Source organism: Pseudorca crassidens, chromosome 18 (assembly GCF_039906515.1).
Source record: "Pseudorca crassidens isolate mPseCra1 chromosome 18, mPseCra1.hap1, whole genome shotgun sequence".
NCBI classification, from domain to species: Eukaryota; Metazoa; Chordata; class Mammalia; order Artiodactyla; family Delphinidae; genus Pseudorca; species Pseudorca crassidens.
Genome location: NC_090313.1, coordinates 47,409,909 through 47,429,763, shown reverse-complemented (window position 1 = coordinate 47,429,763; position 19,855 = coordinate 47,409,909). Strand labels below are relative to the sequence as shown.

The window sequence follows — 19,855 nt, the reverse complement described above, 5'->3', positions numbered from 1 at the left end:
TTGATTTGTATTTCCCTAGTGACTAATGATGTTGAGTACCTTTTCATTTACTTATTGGCCATTTGTATGTCTCCTTTGGAGAAATATCTGTTAAAATGCATTGCCTATTTTTAACTGAGTTGTCTTTTTATTATTGAATTATAAGAGTCTTTATATATTCTTGATACAAACCCCTATTTTCTCCCTTTCTGTAAATTGTCTTTTCACTGTCTTGATGATCTTCAAGTCACAAAAGTTTTAAATTTTGATGAAGTCTGACTTATCTAATTTTTCTTTTTTTCAATTGTGTTTTGGATGTCATATCTATTGCCTAACCCATGGTCATGAAGATTTGCTTTTACATTTTCTTTTAGGAGTATTATATTTTTAGCCCTGCATTTAAATCTATAATCAGTTTTGAATTAATTTTTATGTATGATGTTAAAAGGGTCCGACTTTATTATTTTGCATGTGAATACCCAGTTTTCCCAGCACCATTTGTTGAAAAGACTCTCTTCCCTTTCTTAAAACTGAAAATAGTTTTTTCCTGTTTACAGGTTTCTAGCACATTTCCTGAAAAGCTCAGCAGTTCTTCAAACCTCCCTGGCATTGGCTCATCTAAGTTATTCACAGGTTATTTTAGTATTCTCTGGGTTGTAAATGGCTTAAGGTCAAAAGATTTAATGTGCCTCCGAGGGACTAGTTACTCTTATAATACCACTTTTTTAATTATGGTTTTTACCTCCTCATCCATGGTCTTCTATCATTTTCAATCTGAGAAACTTTTCCTGAAGTTTCTGAAACGAAACTGAATGAAATGAAAGGGGCAAAACGTAGTTGAATGGATTTGCAGTCTCTCTTCTGTTAATTTATACCATTGACTCCAATACATTTAACTCCTCCTTTTTGTCCTCTTGTACCTAACAAAGCTCTTTTGTCATCCTTAGGCTCTCCCCCAGCTTTCAGTTCATTGTAGACTTTATATTTTCTGTAAATCAATGATTCATCTATTAAAAATGGAAATATAATTTTTTGTCTAGTCAGTTCCTACCATATCCCATGGCACTAACTTATCAATACAGAACATAATTCCAATTTAAAATTTTTGATGTGAAAGAAATTAGTATAATCCATGCTTTTTTCCTTAAATTTTTATTTTGAAAAGTTTCAAACTTAGATAAAAATTTTAAAAAATATATAGTGAGCACCCAACCATCCAATCAGATTCACCCATTTTAAACATTCTGCCACATTTGCCTTCTCCCTCTCTTTCACATATATGTATATATATATACATACATATATATAATAGTAAGTTGTAGACACAACTCTTCAGCCATAAATGTTTGACATAAAATTTCTAACATTAAGGACAATATTATCACATCTAAGAAAATTATAATTCCATTGTACTATCTGATATCTAGTCCATTTAAATTTGTGCTTTTGGCCACAAAAATCTCTCCTCCTTTTCCTTCTCCTTATTCTTTTTAAATCCAGGGTTGCATGTTGTTGTCATGTCTCTTTACTCTCTTTAATCTGGAATAATTTTTTTTTTTTTTTTTTTTTTTTTTAGTTGAATTGGCTCATTTGAACAGCCCAGGCCAGGTTTCTGGTAGAAGATGCCACATTCTAGATTTATTTGCCTGTTTCCTTATGTTTTACTTGTTCCAACATCTCCTACATATCTTAGCCTTGGCACTCCTGACATCTTGGATCAGGTGGCTATCTTGTTCATTGCAGGATGTTTAACAGAATCCCCCTCCCACCAGGTTGTGACAACCAAAATGTCTCCACACATGCCAAATGTGCCCAGGAGATGGGGGTGGGTTCGGGATCCACTTCCTGGTTGTGAACTACTGTCTAGAAGCTTGCTTAAATTCAGGTTAAACAATTTTGGAAAGAATATTTCTCAGATGACGTGTATTTCTAATTGCATTATATCACTAAGCACATAATATCAGATTGTGCCATTAGTGATTCTAGCCTTGATCAATTATTTAAGGCAATGATTATTTTTCTTTAAAGTAAAGGTATGTTTTTCCCTTTAGTAAGAAGTAAGTTATGGCTTGATACTTTGAGACCATGTGAAGATTCTATACTCCTACAATCTTTCACCCAATGCCTTTTAGCATCCTCTGATGGACTCTGACTGAATCAATTGAGATTGACTTGGAATATGGTGATTTTCTAATTCTATTATTTGTTCTACATTTATTCTCTGGTATTTCTTTGAAAGAAAAGTTTCATCCCCCCTCCTTTTATTTATTTTTACTGGCACTCTGAATTCTTGCATTTTCTTTATCCTTTTTTAAAAATTCAACTATTGTAATTATGCTTTTTGATGCTCATATTATCCCAAATTCCTCCGAATCTTCGACCCATTCTTTAAAGCATTTCTTGAAGTAAGGAAATTTAGTGTTTTGTGGAGCATTTTATGAAAGTTATTTTAAGTACCACACAATGGTAAATTCTTATTGTACACACTGCATATGAGACCAAATGTGTAAAGCCTTCACATTTAACCAGCAAAGAATTCTGATGATTGGGACATTTTTTTTTTTTTTTTTTTGCGGTACGCGGGCCTTTCACTGTTGTGGCCTCTCCCATTGCGGAGCACAGGCTCCGGACGCGCAGGCTCAGCGGCCATGGCTCACGGGCCCAGCCGCTCCGCGGCATGTGGGATCTTCCCAAACCGGGGCACGAACCCGTGTACCCTGCATCGGCAGGCGTACTCTCAACCACTGCGCCACCAGGGAAACCCTGGGACAGCATATTACTTTCATAGTTAACAAGTTACACTAGTTGAAAAATTCAATTGGTAAGAGAAAATTCTACAACCAATAAAAATTATTAGCAATTTAATTTTGAGTCATCTATTTAGCTTCAGAATGGTAAATCTTTTCCTGACTCCTGGATATTTTGAATGGTGCCTATAAATTGAAATACACATGTAGTATATCTATGGACTAAACACTGTATACTACTGCAAAATGTAGGGACAAGGATATAGTTATTTCTGATTCTAAAAGTGCTTGGAAACATGTTTCATTAAAATCAGGATCTAAGCAACGTGCTTGGACACACATTTCAGTAGCATCACAGCTAAGCAAAGCATCGTGAAAAAATTTTGCATTAAGGAATTTAACTCCACCCAGTGTAATTATCCTCTTCCTTAACTGTCAGTTTCCTCCGCAGTCCCAGGAGCGGCTCTGCCCAATTCCGCAGTCTCTGCTCTAAGTCCACGTTGATGAGGCAGCCCCCGCCATAGGGTTGAAGGTTTTAACAGTCTCCCCAAATGACTTGCCACGTGGGACCAGAGCCACTCGATAGAATGTTTCTCCCCAGCAGCCACAAGACTGGAAAACCGGGGAGGGTGGAGCAAACTCTCAGTGAGCGTCTCCCGGGCCCAGCTCCCCTTCCGCCTGTTCCTCCGATTGGCTGGCGTGAGTCTCGGCCGCCCAATCGCGTTGGAGTGTCTCCTGCGCGGCTTGCGGCGCCGCCGCGCATGCCCACTCGAGAGCCGCCCCTACGCTTCAGTCCCCGGGAGAGCCAAAGAAGGGCACCGGCAAGCGGCGGGTGGGAACTGGGCCTGGCAGTGCCCGTGCCAATATCAGAGGGCCGTGCCGGGACCTGGATGGGCCCAGTGGGAGAACGACAGGAAAAACAAGCACCGACAGAACTACCCGATTTCCCCATATCCCTTAAGCGCAGGTTTTCCCTGGGTTGACCCATTCATTTTTATTGCAGTGTGGGAGTTGGACAGTCCGATTTAGCTGTGGGGAGTCGAAAAAATCCGATATTTCTTTTCTTTGTATCCGGCCAGATCGAAAAAGGGAGCAAATGGAGCGAATCTTAATAAGAAAGTAAACTTTTCTCCTGTGTGGAGTGGACTGGGAACACCCTTACTTTGACTTTCCCTGTACGAAATGTGGCCTTATTAGCGCTTAACTGGAAGCGCTTTTCCGCCACCGCCCGAGCGTTTCAGCTCTAGCGCTGTCCTGCCCTCTCGGAGGTGGCCGCCTGTGGGCGCTGGAAACGGTGCCTTACTTTCTGCTGTACAAAGAACCGCCCCACTAGTTTCCACGGTGTGCAACTCAGAAAAGTGACCCCGAACGAAAAGCAACCGCCTTCGGCGGAGAGGCCGTGCCGTGCTCCTTACCGACCTGCAGGACCCGGCCTGTCCTAGGCGAATCGCCGCTGTCGGCGCGCCACAACCTCGCAGCCTCACGCCAGGCCGGCCCCTGCGGCCGCTTGGAAAACGCGGCTAGCGGAACCCGCACGCGGAAGCGCCGGGCGCACTGAGCATGCCCAGTTGCAGAGCCGACCAGAGGAGTTTTTTTCTTTTCTTTTCTTTTTTCTTTTTCTTTTCTTTTTTTTTTTTTTTTGGTCTCAAGCAGCAGGCCTTCTCCCCACCCCCACCCGAGCCCCCCACCACCCCCGGCCTAAGCAGCTACCATGGCCGAGGTCCCCGGCGCGGTGTTGTCCCAGGCGGGTTGGTAAGTGGCGAGTATAATCGGCCGCGGGCGCGGGCCGGGCCGGAGTAGGGTTGGGGTTGGGGCGGTGGGGTGCGTGTCGGGGTAGGCGGAGGCCGCCGCCCGCCCCCGGCCTCTCCCCGGGCCCTCCGGGCCGGCTCCGCCCCCGGCGCCACGCGGAGCCCAACGAGTCCCCCAGCTCCCCTCGGCGTGGCGGCGCGGCCTGGGCCCCGGGAGGCGGGTGGCGCGCCGGGGAGAGGCCGGGGGCCGCGGGCAGGGCGGCGGGGCGAGCGGCGACGCAGGCCCGAGCCGAGCCGCGCGGGCGGACCCTCAGCGCCACCGCGCCGCTCCGGGGGTTGTTGCCGCGGCTGGACGAGAGGAGGCGAGGGCTGGAGAACGGAGTGCGGCGGAGAGGGACGAGCACGGCCGGAGCCCGCGGGCCCGCGGGAAGTTGAGGGCACAGCACAGCCCGGGCTGTTGCCGGGCCGCCTCTCCGTCCTCCTTATTACAAAGTACAGGACGGAGCGGGGGAAAGCCGCCCTCTGCGGCACACACACAACTTCTGAAGCTGAGAATGACCATATTAACTCGTGTGGATGCTCTGTAGAAGTTTTCTTGAAAAGATGACGGTGTTCGGATTTTTAAAGACATGTCAAGATTTTAGGATCTGAAAACAATAAAAAAAATTTGTGCGAATTAAGCAGTTTCTGCAACTTCGGCCATTAGGGTTGTAAACATCCAGTTTAATTTACTAACGCTTTAACAGGCCTGCATGGGCACAGTCCGGGATGAAGGGTGGGAAGGAGGTTGAAAAAGATTTGCCCCTGCTCTCTGGAAGTTCACTATCTTAGCGAAAAGAGGGGAAGGAGGCATTAAAACAACAAACACAAAAACGGGAAATTGTGGTAAACTGTACAGAGGTGCAGGCAAATGTGGTATGGAATTGGAGAGGAAGGAGAGTTAATTTCCTGGAGAAGTGGGCTTTGGGAGATGGTGAGGAAAAGGCTTTGTAGATACAGAGCCGCTGGAGATGAGGCACAGAGGTAGGAAAGTGCTTATTGGTTTGCAGAATTGATATTAGATCCCTATGGTTCCTCGAAGTAGAAGGGGGTCCAGTGAAGATTAAGACCTTAAAAGTTTGTGGCCAGGTTATGGAGCCTACAAGTGCCTAAAGAATGGATTTGATTTTGTGAATGAAATTTTTGATTAGAGGGCTGTAACACCTGTGTTTTGAAGACGCTGTGCCTGGCTCTACTGGCACCTCATTTTACAGGTGAAGAGATTGAGGCACAAAATTGTTAAGTAACTTTCCAAAAAAAATGACATAACTGGAAAGTGGTGGAGTTGAATGGTGAGCACAGAGGGGCTGGTTCCAGCTCTGGTGCTTTTAACTGTTACTGTTCTGACAGTTTTTGCTTTTAACTGTTACTGTTCTGACAGTTTTTGCTTAGAACACCATTGACATAACAAACTGTAGCGTTAAAAACTCACCTTTTTCAGTTTTATTATTGTTCTTCTAACTGGAATTTCTACATTCAGTTTGTTTACCTCACAACGCTATCCTGAAAAATGTCGGATCACTCTTTGAGTTTTTCCCCATTCTTCGTTTGATTAACCCTTAGTTCTTCAAACTAGTTGTATGAATTCGTTTACAGTCTTTTACTGCTTTCCAACATGATCCCACCTGTGTTAGAAAGGCCAGTCTCAATATTTTGATTCCAAACACATACTAAATTGTTTTTTGGACTCTAAGATCCTTAAGGGTGGGTAAACTGCATCTTATGTTTCTGTACATTTGTAAAGCCAGGGAGCTCACTACCTTGTAGGTTCTTTTTTTTGGATTTTTGAATTTTGTTTTTTTATACAGCAGGTTCTTATTAGTTATCCATTTTATACATATTAGTGTATATATGTCAATCCCAATCTCCCAATTCATCCCACCACCGCACCCCCGCCCCTGCCACTTTACCCCCTTGGTGTCCATATGTTTGTTCTCTACATTTGTGTCTCTATTTCTGTCCTGCAAACTGGTCCATCTGTGCCATTTTTCTAGGTTCCACATATATGCGTTAATATACGATATTTGTTTTTCTCTTTTTGACTTACTTCACTCTGTATGACAGTCTTTAGATCCATCCACGTCTCCGCAAATGACCCAGTTTCGTTCCTTTTAATGGCTGAGTAATATTCTATTGTATATATGTACCACATCTTCTTTATCCATTCATCTGTCGATGGGCATTTAGATTGCTTCCATGACCTGGCTATTGTAAGTAGTGCTGCAATAAACATTGGGGCGCATGTGTCTTTTTGAATTATGCTTTTCTCTGGGTATATGCCAAGGAGTGGGATTGCTGGGTCATATGGTAATTCTATTTTTAGTTTTTTCAGGAACCTCCATACTGTTCTCCATAGTGGCTGTATCAATTTACATTCCCACCAACAGTGCAAGAGGGTTCCCTTTTCTTCACACCCTCTCCAGCATTTGTTGTTTGTAGATTTTCTGATGATGCCCATTCTAACTGGTGTGAGGTGATACCTCATTGTAGTTTTGATTTGCATTTCTCTAATAATTAGTGATGTTGAGCAGTTTTTCATGTGCCTCTTGGCCATCTGTATGTTTTCTTTGGAGAAATGTCTATTTAAGTTTTCTTCCCATTTTTGGATTGGGTTGTTTTTTTTTTTTAATATTGAGGTGCAGGTGCTGTTTATATGTTTTGGAGATTAATCCTTTGTCCATTGATCCCTTTGCAAATATTTTCTGCCATTCTGAGGGTTGTCTTTTCGTCTTGATTGTAGTTTCCTTTGCTTTGCAAAAGCTTTGAAGTTTCATTAGGTCCCATTTGTTTATTTTTGTTTTTATTTCCATTACTCTAGGAGGTGGATCAAAAAAGATCTTGCTGTGATTTATGTCGAAGACTGTATAGTGTCCATTTAGTTCTGTAATCCATTTTGAGATTATTTTTGTGTATGGTGTTAGGGAGTGTTCTGATTTCATTCTTTTACATGTAGCTGTCCAGTTTTCCTAGCACCACTTATTGAAGAGACTGTCTTTTCTCCATTGTATATCCTTGCCTCCTTTGTCATAGATTAGTTGACCATAGGTGCGTGAGTTTGTCTCTGGGCTTTCTGTCCTGTTCCATTGATTTATATTTCAGTTTTTCTGCCAGTAACATAGGGTCTTGATTACTGTGGGTTTTGTAGTACAGTCTGAAGTAAGGGCGTCTCATTCCTCCAGCTCTGTTTTTTTCCCATAAGACTGCTTTGGCTATTCAGGGTCATTTGTGTCTCCATCCAAATTTTAAGATTTTTTGTTCTAGTTCTGTGCAAAATGCCATTGGAAATTTGATAGGGATTGCAATGAATCTGTAGATTGCTTTGGGTAGTATAGTCATTTTCACAATATTGATTCTTCCAATCCAGGAACATGGTATATCTCTCCATCTGTTGGTATCATCTTTAATCTCTTTCATCAGTGTCTTATAGTTTTCTGCATACAGGTCTTTTGTCTCCCTAGGTAGGTTTATTCTTAGGTATTTTATTCTTTTTGTTGCAATGGTAAATGGGAGTGTTTCCTTAATTTCTCTTTAAGATTTTTCATCATTAGTGTATAGGAATGCAAGAGATTTCTGTGCATTAATTTTGTATCCTGCAACTTTACCAAATTCATTGTTTAGCTCTAGTAGTTTTCTGGTGGCATCTTTAGGATTCTCTATGTATAGTATCATGTCATCTGCAGACAGTGACAGTTTTACTTCTTTTCCAATTTGTATTCCTTTTATTTCTTTTTCTTCTCTGACTGCTGTGGCTAGGACTTCCAAAACTATGTTGAATAATTGTGGCAAGAGTGGACATCCTTGTCTTATTCCTGATCTTGGACGAAATGGTTTCAGTTTTTCACCATTGAGAATGATGTTTGCTGTGGGTTTTGTCATATATGGCCTTTATTATGTTGAGATAGGTTCTCTCTGTGCCCACTTTCTGGAGAGTTTGTATCATAAATGGGTGTTGAATTTTATCAAAAGCTTATTCTGCATCTATTGAGATGATCATATGGTTTTTATTCTTCAATTTGTTAATATGGTGTATCACATTGATTGATTTGCGTATATTGAAGAATCCTTGCACCCCTGGGTTAAATCCCACTTGATCATGGTGTATGATCCTTTTAATGTGTTGTTGGATTCTGTTTGCTAGTATTTTGTGGAAGATTTTTGCATCTATATTCATCAGTGATATTGGTCTGTAATTTTCTTTTTTTGTAGTATCTTTGGTTTTGGTATCAGGGTGAGGGTGGCCTCATAGATTGAGTTTGGGAGTGTTCCTTCCTCTGCAGTTTTTTGGAAGAGTTTGAGAAGGATGGGTTTAGCTTTTCTCTAAATGTTTGATAGAATTCACCTGTGAAGCCATCTGGTCCTGGATTTTTGTTTCTTGGGAGATTTTTAATCACAGTTTCAATTTCATTACCTGTGATTGGTCTGTTCATATTTTCTGTTTCTTCCTGGTTCAGTCTTGGAAGGTTATACCTTTCTAAGAATTTGTCCATTTCTTCCAGGTTGTCCATTTTATTGGCAAAGAGTTGCTTGTAGTAGTCTCTTAGGATGCTTTGTATTTCTGCAGTGTCCGTTGTAACTTCTTTTTTATTTCTAATGTTATTGATTTGAGTCCCCTCCCTCTTTTTCTTGATGAGTCTGGCTAATGGTTTATCTATTTTGTTTATCTTCTCAAAGAACCAGCTTTCAGCTTTATTGATCTTTGCTATTGTCTTCTTTGTTTCTATTTCATTTATTTCTGCTCTGATCTTTATGATTTCTTTCCTTCTACTAATTTTGGGTTTTGTTTGTTCTTCTTTCTCTAGTTCCTTTAGGTGTAAGATTAGATTGCTTATTTTAAATTTTTCTTGAGGTAGGCCTTGTATAGCTATAAACTTACATCTTAGATCTGCTTTTGCTGCATCCCATAGGTTTTGGATCGTTGTGTTTTCGTTGTCATTTTCTCTAGGTATTTTTTGATTTCCTGTTTGATTTCTTCAGTGATCTCTTGGTTATTTAGTAACGCATTGTTTAGTCTTCATGTGTTTTTGTTTTTTACGTTTTTTTCCCCTGTAATTGATTTCTAATATCATAGCATTGTGGTCAGAAAAGAAGATGCTTGATATGATTTCAAGTTTCTTAAATTTACTGAGGCTTGATTTGTGACGCAAGATGCGATCTATCCTGGAGAATGTTCTGTGTGCACTTGAGAAGAAAGTGTAATCTGCTGTTTTTGGATGGAATGTCCTATAAATATCAATTAAATCTATCTGATCTATTATGTCATTTAAAGTTTGTGTTTCCTTATTAGTTTTCTGTTTGGATGATCTGTCCATTGGTGTAAGTGAGGTGTTACAGTCCCCCACTATTATTGTGTTACTGTCGATTTCTTCTTTTATAGTTGTTAGCAATTGCCTTATGTATTGAGCTGCTCCTATGTTGGGTGCATATATATTTATAATTGTTATATCTTCTTTCTGGATTGATCTGTTGATAATTATGTAGTGTTCTTCCTTGTCTCTTGCAACATTTTTTATTTTTAAGTCTATTTTATTTGATATGAGTATTGCTACTGCAGCTTTCTTTTGATTTCCATTTGCACGGTATATCTTTTTCCATCCCCTCACTTTCAGTCTGTATGTGTCCGTAGGTCTGAAGTGGGTCTCTTGTGGACAGCATATATATGGTTCTTGTTTTTGTACCCATTCAGCGAACCTGTGTCTTTTGGTTGGAGCATTTAATCCGTTTATGTTTAAGGTGATTATTGATATGTGTGTTCCTATTACTGTTTTTTAATTGTTATGGGTTTGTGTTTTGTAGATCCTTTTCTTCTCTGTGTTTCCCACTTAGAGAAGTTCCTTTAGCATTTGCTGTAGAGCTGGTTTGGTGGTGCTGAATTCTCTTAGCTTTTGCTTGTCTATAATGCTTTTGGTTTCTCCATCAGATCTGAATGAGATCCTTGCCACATAGAGTAATCTTGGTTGTAGTTTCTTCCCTTTCATCACCTTAAGTATATCATGCTACTCCCTTCTGGCTTGTAGAGTTTCTGCTGAGAAATCAGCTGTTAACCTTATGGGAGTTCCCTTGTATGTTATTTGTTGTTTTTCCCTCTTTGTTCTCAATTTTTCTTTGTCTTTAATTTTTGTCAGTTTGATTACTATGTGTCTCGGCATGTTTCTCCTTGGGTTTATCCTGCCTGGGACTCTGCACTTCCTGGACTTGGGTGGCTGTTTCCTTTCCCATGTTAGGGAAGTTTTGGACTATAATCTCTTTCAATATTTTCTTGGGTCATTTCTCTCTCTCTCGTCTTTCTGGGACCCCTATAATGTGAATGTTGTTGTGTTTAATGTTGTCCCAGAGGTCTCTTAGGGTGTCTTCATTTCTTTTCATTCTTTTTTCTTTATTCTGTTCTGTGGCAGTGAATTCCACCATTCTGTCTTCCGGGTCACTTACCCGTTTTTCTGCCTCAGTTATTCTACTATTGATTCCGTCTAGTGTATTTTTCATTTCAGTTGTATTGTCCATCTTTGTTTGTTCTTTAACTTTTCTAGGTCTTTGTTAAACATTTCTTGCATCTTCTTGACCTTTGCCTCTATTCTTTCTCTGAGGTCCTGGATCATCTTCACTTATCATTACTCTGAATTATTTTTCTGGAAGGTTGCTTATCTCCACCTTATTTAGTTGTTTTTCTGGGGTTGTATCTTGTTCTTTCATCTGGTACATAGCACTCTCCTTTTTCATCTTGTCTATCTTTCTGTGAATGTGGTTTTTGTTGCACAGGCTGCAGGATTGTAGTTCTTCTTGCTTCTGCTGTCTGCCCTCTGGTGGATGAGGCTATCTAAGAGGCTTGTGCAGGCTTCCTGATGGCAGGGACTGCTGATGGGTAGAGCTCAGTAAAAGTTTAATCTGCTTGTCTGCTGATGGGTGGGGCTGGGTTCCCTCCCTGTTGGTGGTTTTGCCTGAGGCGACCCAACACTGGAGCCTGCCCCGCTCTTTGATGGGGCTAACGGCGGACTCTGGGAGGGCTCATGCCAAGGAGTACTTCCCAGAACTTCTGCTGCCAGTGTCCTTGTCCTCACGGTGAGCCACAGCCACCCCCTGCCTCTGCAGGAGACCCTCCAACTCTAGCAGATAGGTCTGGTTCAGTCTCCTATGGGGTCACTGCTCCTTCACCTGGGTCCCGATGCACACACTACTTTGTGTGTGCCCTGCAAGAGTGGAGTCTCTTTTTCCCCCCGTCTTGTCGAAGTCCTGAAATAATCCCCCTAGCCTTCAAAGTCTGATTCTCTAGGAATTTATCCTCCTGTTGCCGGACCCCCAGGTTGGGAAGACTGATGTGGGGCTCAGAACCTTCACTCCACTGGGTGGACTTCTGTGGTATAAGTGTTCTCCAGTTTGTGAGTCACCCACCCAGCAGTTATGGGATTTGACTTTATTGTGATTGTGACCGTCCTACCATCTCATTGTGCCTTCTCCTTTGTCTTTGTATGTGGGGTATCTTTCTTCCTGAGTTCCAGTGTCTTCCTGTCAATGATTGTTCAGCAGTTGTGATTCCAGTGCTCTCGCAAGAGGTTGTGAGTGCACGTCCTTCTACTCTGCCATCTTGAACCTATCTCCTACCTTGTATATTCTTGATAAAGTCTAATAGAAATGGACCTTGGATGCCCATGCTCCTGCCAGTCAGAATTCTCTAACCAGGGTCTCTACCCAAGCTTAGTGTTCTTCCTGTCTTTGTTATTTTGTTATAAACCCTCAGCAATGTTATATTGTGACATTTGCCACTTTGTGTTGCAGTTTATCTGTTTACGTGTTTCTTACTTTAGAGTGCTCCTTTTGTGTGGCAGGGACTCATAAAGGCAGGAGGAACCTGTGGGGCTAACAAGACTATATATCTACAAGTTTGGGAGTAATTCCTGATGGGTCTTGAACCTACTAGACTTGTGAAGAAAACAAGAGGATGTCCCAGTCTTATCTGTGACTTGTATTAGATCTTATATTTAAGTAGATATTTGTTATGTAAACATACAGAATCTCAAAGGTGTATGCAGAGAAGAGTACTGGAAGGAGAATTTTTGACCATAGAGCAGTTTTGACCAACTCATTCCAGTTCTGACATCCTGAGTTTCCTTTGACTCTTGGGATTCTCTGTTATTGTCGCTGACAAAATCATTTTTTTAGTACTTAGTACTCAATTATTTGCAGGACCTCAAAAGTAATAGATGCTAAAGCACTTAAACTATTATTATCTGTTTTGTCAGTTTCACCTAAAATAGCAGGTTAGGGAAATATTGAGTGCTGAAAAGCTTATGTTTCTGAAAATGTGATCTTCATGGGGTGCAGGTGATCTGTATAGACTGATCTATATTCTAGTTTATGTTATTTTTTGAGCTCATTTTTTTCTTTTAATTCTTTAATCTTCATTATAACCCCCATAAAAATCTATATTTTAAAATATAACTCCCAATAGGAGCCACCTTGGCTGACTTTACAATAATGTTCTTCCTTAGTAGCCAGTAGCACGGAAGGTGTTAGGTTTACTGATCTGAACTGAAAAGTTCTAGAAACTTTTCCAGTATAGTGATTATGTGTAAATATTGCAGGAAATCGTACATTGGTCCTTTGTAATGCTTACTTATATGCATGGAATAACTACTGAGAGAAGATATGTGACTCTAGATTTGTCTGCATAACAGATTTACTTCACTCTTTGCCTTTTTTTTTTTTTCCTCTTGAGATTTCCTTAAGGGTGAATTTTGTCCTTCTATTAACCTTTTGGATTTTTTTTTAAAGCCTTTCAGAACTTTTTTTTTTAATAGAAACATGTTAAGGAAACATAATCAACTGTGTTTAATTTTGAAAAAGTTTTTTTTTTAATAGAATTAGTGATTGTATAGCTTAACTCCCTCAGTGTGCAAATAAGGAAGCTGAAACACTGGTATCAACAGTTTGCTCAGAGATACAAGCGGCAGAACCATGAATACAGCCCAAATGTCTGGAATAAAGATTCAGTACTGATTTCCACTGAGTCCTGGTGACCATGTTTAATTTAAATTGTTTGTCAAATATAACACATTTGAAAATTGAAAATTGGATTAAAGCATTTTTTGTGATGTGTAAATTTCCTTTCCTCTTTGGGAAAGATAGGTGCTTATACTGAGAAGTGATGCTGTTGGAATCAAAGAAACCTTTACCTTTTGGTGGTTCACCTAATTGCTGATTAGGCTTATCTAAAAATCTGTTTAATTCTGTATTTTTTGAAGTCTAAGAATATCTGAAAAAGTAAGGCACTCTGTTGCATGTATTTGCCTTACCCAGCAGTTTTGAGTTGAAGAAACCATAAGGAAGCATTAGAAGTAGTGTGTTTCCATTTTATTCTGAAAGAACATATTTTCTAAGAAACCCTGGGTTTCTAACATCTGAAGTTTAACTTGGTTGTGCTTTGAGGTGGTTTTTTTTTTTTTTTTGGTGGGTAGGGCGAAGTTGGAGGGGTAAGAGAGGGTGAACATAAAGGTCTTCTTATCTTGTCCCCCTTGAATTTCACCTTCCCTTTTGGAATTATCTCTCCTTGATTACTGGTACTACCCCCATACTGATATCCTCTGGCCCAAGTGTATACCAAACTTCACTCCCTTGGTTTCACCTTTGAACAACTAAGAAAGGCTACAAGTATAAATGTCTTTATCAAAACACTACTAGAGGAGAATATTTATTTATGGGATAAATGGAGAAAAGAAGATGCACAATGGCAGCATAGATTATAAAGTGATGGTTCTCTTGTCTTGAGGAGCATGCCCTGCTATTCCACATATTGCCTTGAGATAGCTGCTCCAGAGAGGTGGGACAACTTCAGGATATTTTGCTGGGATTTCTGATTCTTAGCTTTTGACCTGCCCACAGATGGAGAGCTGTTTTTTACATCCCATCACCTAGAAACTTCCTCCAAAACACATCAAGACCAAGAAAGTCACATTCCTGTTGTGTAGCCACCCCTGCACTTATCTTGTTTGTTTTTTTTCTGAGAAACACTCCAATTCCCCAGGAGATTGCTGGTAAATGAGCTCAATCTTCAAGTGAGAAACGCTCTTTGTAGCATCATAAATATAACTATACTTTCATATAATATATTGTTGGTAATAGTCATGCATAAGAGTTTATGCAAAGGGTATCAGAAGTTTTGTTCCCTCATATTATTCCAGCATAACTCTTAGGCATAAGTGTATTTGTAAAGAATTTTGGTAGTTCTTTCTAAGGTTATGTGCTAAGTGCAGGATTCTTTTATTTTCTAGAATTATAAAATACTTCATCATTACCACTTTGATATACATGTATTCTTGGTACTCGCTTTTGGAAAGGATCAGAAACATTAAGACACATTTTAGGTGAAACAGAATAATAGACCGTGCTGAAGAACACTAGAAGAAACCAGCTGCTTTATATTTGGTTTTGGGGAGAGCTTATTGGAGACATCTTTCCATTTTGAAATATTTCCTGTTTTTTTAATGAGCATTTGTTATTGTATCTTTGGTTTATGTTGTTTGTGAAGTTATAATGTTCAAATGTAATAAGTGTTGTTGACCGTCTGTCTCAAAATATGTTACATATTACCTGGTTGCTTCTGTTGATATTGTAAAGTGTCATTAATACACAAAAAAGACTGTGTATTCTGTTAAACTGTGCAAGTTTTCAGGTTCGAAGGTGCTATTTGCAGTATTTTTTTTGGTGAATAACCTATAAATCTAGTTTTAACTGCCTGTCTTTGACTGCCTCAAGCATAAAGGGGGTATAAAAAGAAACTTGCTACCTCAGCAAGTTGAAAATAATTTTCTCCTCATACAGCAGCATTTGCTAGATTGAGTAAAAATTGCATAGTAACATTTCAAGAGCCATAAAAATATAACATATATATTTTTTGGCTTATGCTTTCTTCTTTTGACAAAACAACAATATTGGCATTTTGTCTTATCATGTTAAGTCCCATGTGTCTAGAAATTCTGACTTTTTGAAAGGTATAGAATCTGGAACTAGCTGAAGAACACTTTATCTCTGTATAATTTTTAGAAGAAGCAGACTGCACTTTCAGCAATGCAAAATTTTTCTTGTAAAAGTTGAGAAAACATTGTGAAGTCATAGAATGACAAAGAAAAGCAGAGAGATAGCAGGAAATGTGTGGTGATAAAGTAATAAAGTGAGTCAAAGATACTCATAGCAGAAGCACATTGCGATGTAGAGAAAGAGGAAAGAACAACATTGTGCTCTGGGGCTGGACAGAGCCTACATGTACCTTAGTACTGTAATCTCTGCATGTTTCACACTCTTGCTCGATGGGTGTGAGTCTGTGTGCAAATGTGAGCGCTTCTCACTCATTTTACAGTTTTACAGCCTTTAACGTGGAGACAAATAGCTACCTTCATCTTAGTATAGTACTACTGAAGGTATGATATCTTTACAACAATAAGTAAGTCTTTGCAGTAATGCAGGGAAATATGTAATCCTATAGTAATGTGTATACTGAAATACAAGTAGTAAATATTTGAACCTCTTATACACAAGGCACTGTGTTTGTTGTTAGGATGATGTGCAAGACAGGCAGAATTTAAACATTTTATACACTGGTATTTTGCTTCCAGGGTGTTGTTGAGAGCAGTTAACCCCCACTTGGGAAGTATGAAAGGCTTTCTAGAACTAGTGATGTATAAGTAGGGTATGTTATATATGCCAACTCAATATGGTGTCTAGTCTTTGTCTATGAAAAAAAACAAGGCAGATTCATTGATGTACTCATTCATCAAATAATTATTGAACATCTTTTTGTGGCAGGCACTTTCTATTTTTTTGTTTTTCAGGGTTCTACTCCATTTTCACTCACTTTCCTGAAATTAGAGAAAGAACTAGATCAGGTCGAGGAAAAACGTTTTCCTTTTATTACAAAGTAGTATTTATTTTTTTTTTTGAGTTGAATAATATATATTATTTTATACTGCAGGTTCTTGTTAGTCATCAGTTTTATACACATCAGTGTATAAATGTCAATCCCAATCACCCAATTCATCACACAACCACCTCCACCCCCCTCACGGCTTTCCCCGCTTGGTGTCCATACATTTGTCCTCTACATCTGTGACTCAATTTCTGCCCTGCAAACCAGTTAATCTGTACCATTTTTCTAGGTTCCACATATATGCGTTAATATACGATATTTGTTTTTCTCCTTCTGACTTACTTCATTCTGTATGACAGTCTCTAGATCCATCCACGTCTCAACATATGACCCAATTTCGTTCCTTCTTATGGCTGAGTAATATTCCATTGTATATATGTACCACAACTTCTTTATCCATTTGTGTGTTGATGGGCATTTAGGTTGCTTCCATGACCTGGCTATTGTAAACAGTGCTGCAATGAACATTGGGGTGCATGTGTCTTTTTGAATTATGGTTTTCTCTGGGTATATGGCCAATAGTACTATTTCTGGATCATATGGTAATTCTAGTTTTAGATTTTTCTTTTTTCTTTCTTTCTTTTTTTTTTTGTGGTACGCGGGCCTCTCACTGTTGTGGCCTCTCCTGTTGCGGAGCACAGGCTCTGGACGCACAGGCTCAGTGACCACGGCTCACGGGTCCAGCCGCTCCGTGGCATCTTCCCGGACCGGGGCACGAACCCGTGTTCCCTGCATCGGCAGGCAGACTCTCAACCACTGTGCCACCAGGGAAGCACTATTTTTAGGTTTTTAAGGAACCTCCATACTGTTCTCCTTAGTGGCTGTGTCATTCCCACCAACAGTGCAAGAGAGTTCTCTTTTTTTCACACCCTCTCCAGCATTTGTTGTTTGTAGATTTTCGGATGATGCCCATTCTAACTGGTGTGAGGTGATACCTCATTGTAGTTTGATTTGCATTTCTCTAATAATTATTGATGTTGAGCAGTTCTTCATGTGCTTCTTGGCCATCTGTATGTCTTCTTTGCAGAAATGTCTATTTAGGTCTTCTGCCCATTTTTGGATTGGGTTGTTTGTTTTTTTAATATTGAGCTGCATGAGCTATTTATGTATTTTGAAGATTAATCCTTCATTGATTCGTTGGCAAATATTTTCTTCCATTCTGAGGGTTGTCTTTTCGTCTTGTTTATGGTGTCCTTTGCTGTGCAAAAGCTTTGAAGTTTCATTACGTCCCATTTGTTTATTTTTGTTTTTATTTCCATTACTCTAGGAGGTGGATGAAAAAAGATCTTGCTATGAGTGTTTTTCAAAGAGTGTTCTTCCTATGTTTTCCTCTAAGAGTTTTATAGTGTCTGGTCTTACATTTAGGTCTGTAATCCATTTTGAGTTTATTTTTGTGTATGGTGTTAGGGAGTGTTCTGATTTCATTCTTTTACATGTAGCTGTCCAGTTTTCCCAGCACCACTTATTAAAGAGACTGTCTTTTCTCCATTGTATATCCTTGCCTCCTTTGTCATAGATTAGTTGACCATAGGTGCGTGGGTTTATCTCTGGGCTGTCTATCTTGTTCCATTGATCTATGTTTCTGTTTTTGTGCCAGTACCATATTGTCTTGATTACTGTAGCTTTATAGTATAGTCTGAAGTCAGGGAGTCTGATTGCTCCAGCTCCATTTTTTCCCCTCAAGACTGCTTTGGCTATTTGGGGTCTTTTGTGTCTCCATACAAATTTTAATATTTTTTGTTCTAGTTCCATAAAAAATGCCATTGATAATTTGATAGGGATTGCTTTGAATCTGTAGATTGCTTTAGGTAGTATAGTCATTTTCACAATATTGATTCTTCCAATCCAGGAACATGGTATATCTCTCCATCTGTTGGTATCATCTTTAATCTCTTTCATCAGTGTCTTATAGTCTTCTGCATACAGGTCTTTTGTCTCCCCAGGTAGGTTTATTCCTAGGTATTTTATTCTTTTTGTTGCAATGTTAAATGGGAGTGTTTCCTTAATTTCTCTTTCAGATTTTTCATCATTAGTGTATAGGAATGCAAGAGATTTCTGTGCATTAATTTTGTATCCTGCAACTTTACCAAATTCATTGATTAGCTCTAGTAGTTTTCTGGTGGCATCTTTAGGATTCTGTATGTATAGTGTTACGTCATCTGCAAACAGTGACAGTTTTACTTCTTTTCCAATTTGTATTCCTTTTATTTCTTTTTCTTCTCTGACTGCTGTGGCTAGGACTTCCAAAACTATGTTGAATAATTGTGGCAAGAGTGGACATCCTTGTCTTATTCCTGATCTTGGACGAAATGGTTTCAGTTTTTCACCATTGAGAATGATGTTTGCTGTGGGTTTTGTCATATATGGCCTTTATTATGTTGAGATAGGTTCTCTCTGTGCCCACTTTCTGGAGAGTTTGTATCATAAATGGGTGTTGAATTTTATCAAAAGCTTATTCTGCATCTATTGAGATGATCATATGGTTTTTATTCTTCAATTTGTTAATATGGTGTATCACATTGATTGATTTGCGTATATTGAAGAATCCTTGCACCCCTGGGTTAAATCCCACTTGATCATGGTGTATGATCCTTTTAATGTGTTGTTGGATTCTGTTTGCTAGTATTTTGTGGTTGATTTCTGCATCTATATTCATTAATGATATTGGTCTGTAATTTTCTTTTTTTGTAGTATCTTTGGCTGCTTTTGGTATCAGGGTGATGGTGGCCTCATAGAATAAGTTTGGGAGTGTTACTTCCTCCGCAATTTTTCGGAAAGTTTGAGAAGGATGGGTGTTAGCTCTTCTCTAAATGTTTGATAGAATTCGCCTGTGAAGCCATCTGGTCCTGGACTTTTGTTTGTTGGAAGATGTTTAATCACAGTGTCAATTTCAGTGCTTGTGATTGGTCTGTTCATATTTTCTATTTCTTCCTGATTCAGTCTTGGCAGGTTGTGCATTTCTAAGAATTTGTCCATTTCTTCCAGGTTGTCCACTTTATGTCATACAGTTGCTTGTAGTAGTCTCTTAGGATGCCTTTTATTTCTCTGGTTGTACGTCTCCTTTTTCATTTCTAATTTCATTGATTTGAGTCCTCTCTGTCTTTTTCTTGGTGAGTCTGGCTAATGCTTTATCAATTTTGTTTGTCTTCTCAAAGAACCAGCTTTCAGCTTTATTGATCTTTGCTATTGTCTTTGTTGTTTCTCTTTCATTTATTTTTGCTCTGATCTTTATGATTTCTTTCCTTCTGCTAACTTTGGGATTTGTTTCTTTTTCTTTCTCTAGTTCCTTAGGCATAAGGTTAGATTGTTTGAGATTTTTCTTGTTTCTTGAGGTAGGCTTGTATAGCTATAAACTTCCCCTCAGAACTGCTTTTGCTGCATCCCATAGGTTTTGGATTGTCGTGTTTTCATTGATTTGTCTTTAGGTATTT

At 39.4% G+C, this 19,855-nt stretch overlaps 1 protein-coding gene across 1 annotated transcript in view; it reads left to right on the top strand.

Annotated features, from left to right (window-relative positions):
- The first annotated feature begins 3,535 nt into the window (after positions 1 to 3,535).
- Positions 3,536 to 19,855, top strand: part of TDRD3 (tudor domain containing 3) — a 203,839-nt gene continuing 187,519 nt past the window's right edge. Inside the window, exon 1 of the mRNA XM_067713741.1 lies at positions 3,536 to 4,478. Coding sequence (XP_067569842.1) covers positions 4,438 to 4,478 — 41 coding nt within the window. The 5' untranslated portion in view covers positions 3,536 to 4,437. The remainder of the gene's footprint in view (positions 4,479 to 19,855) is intronic.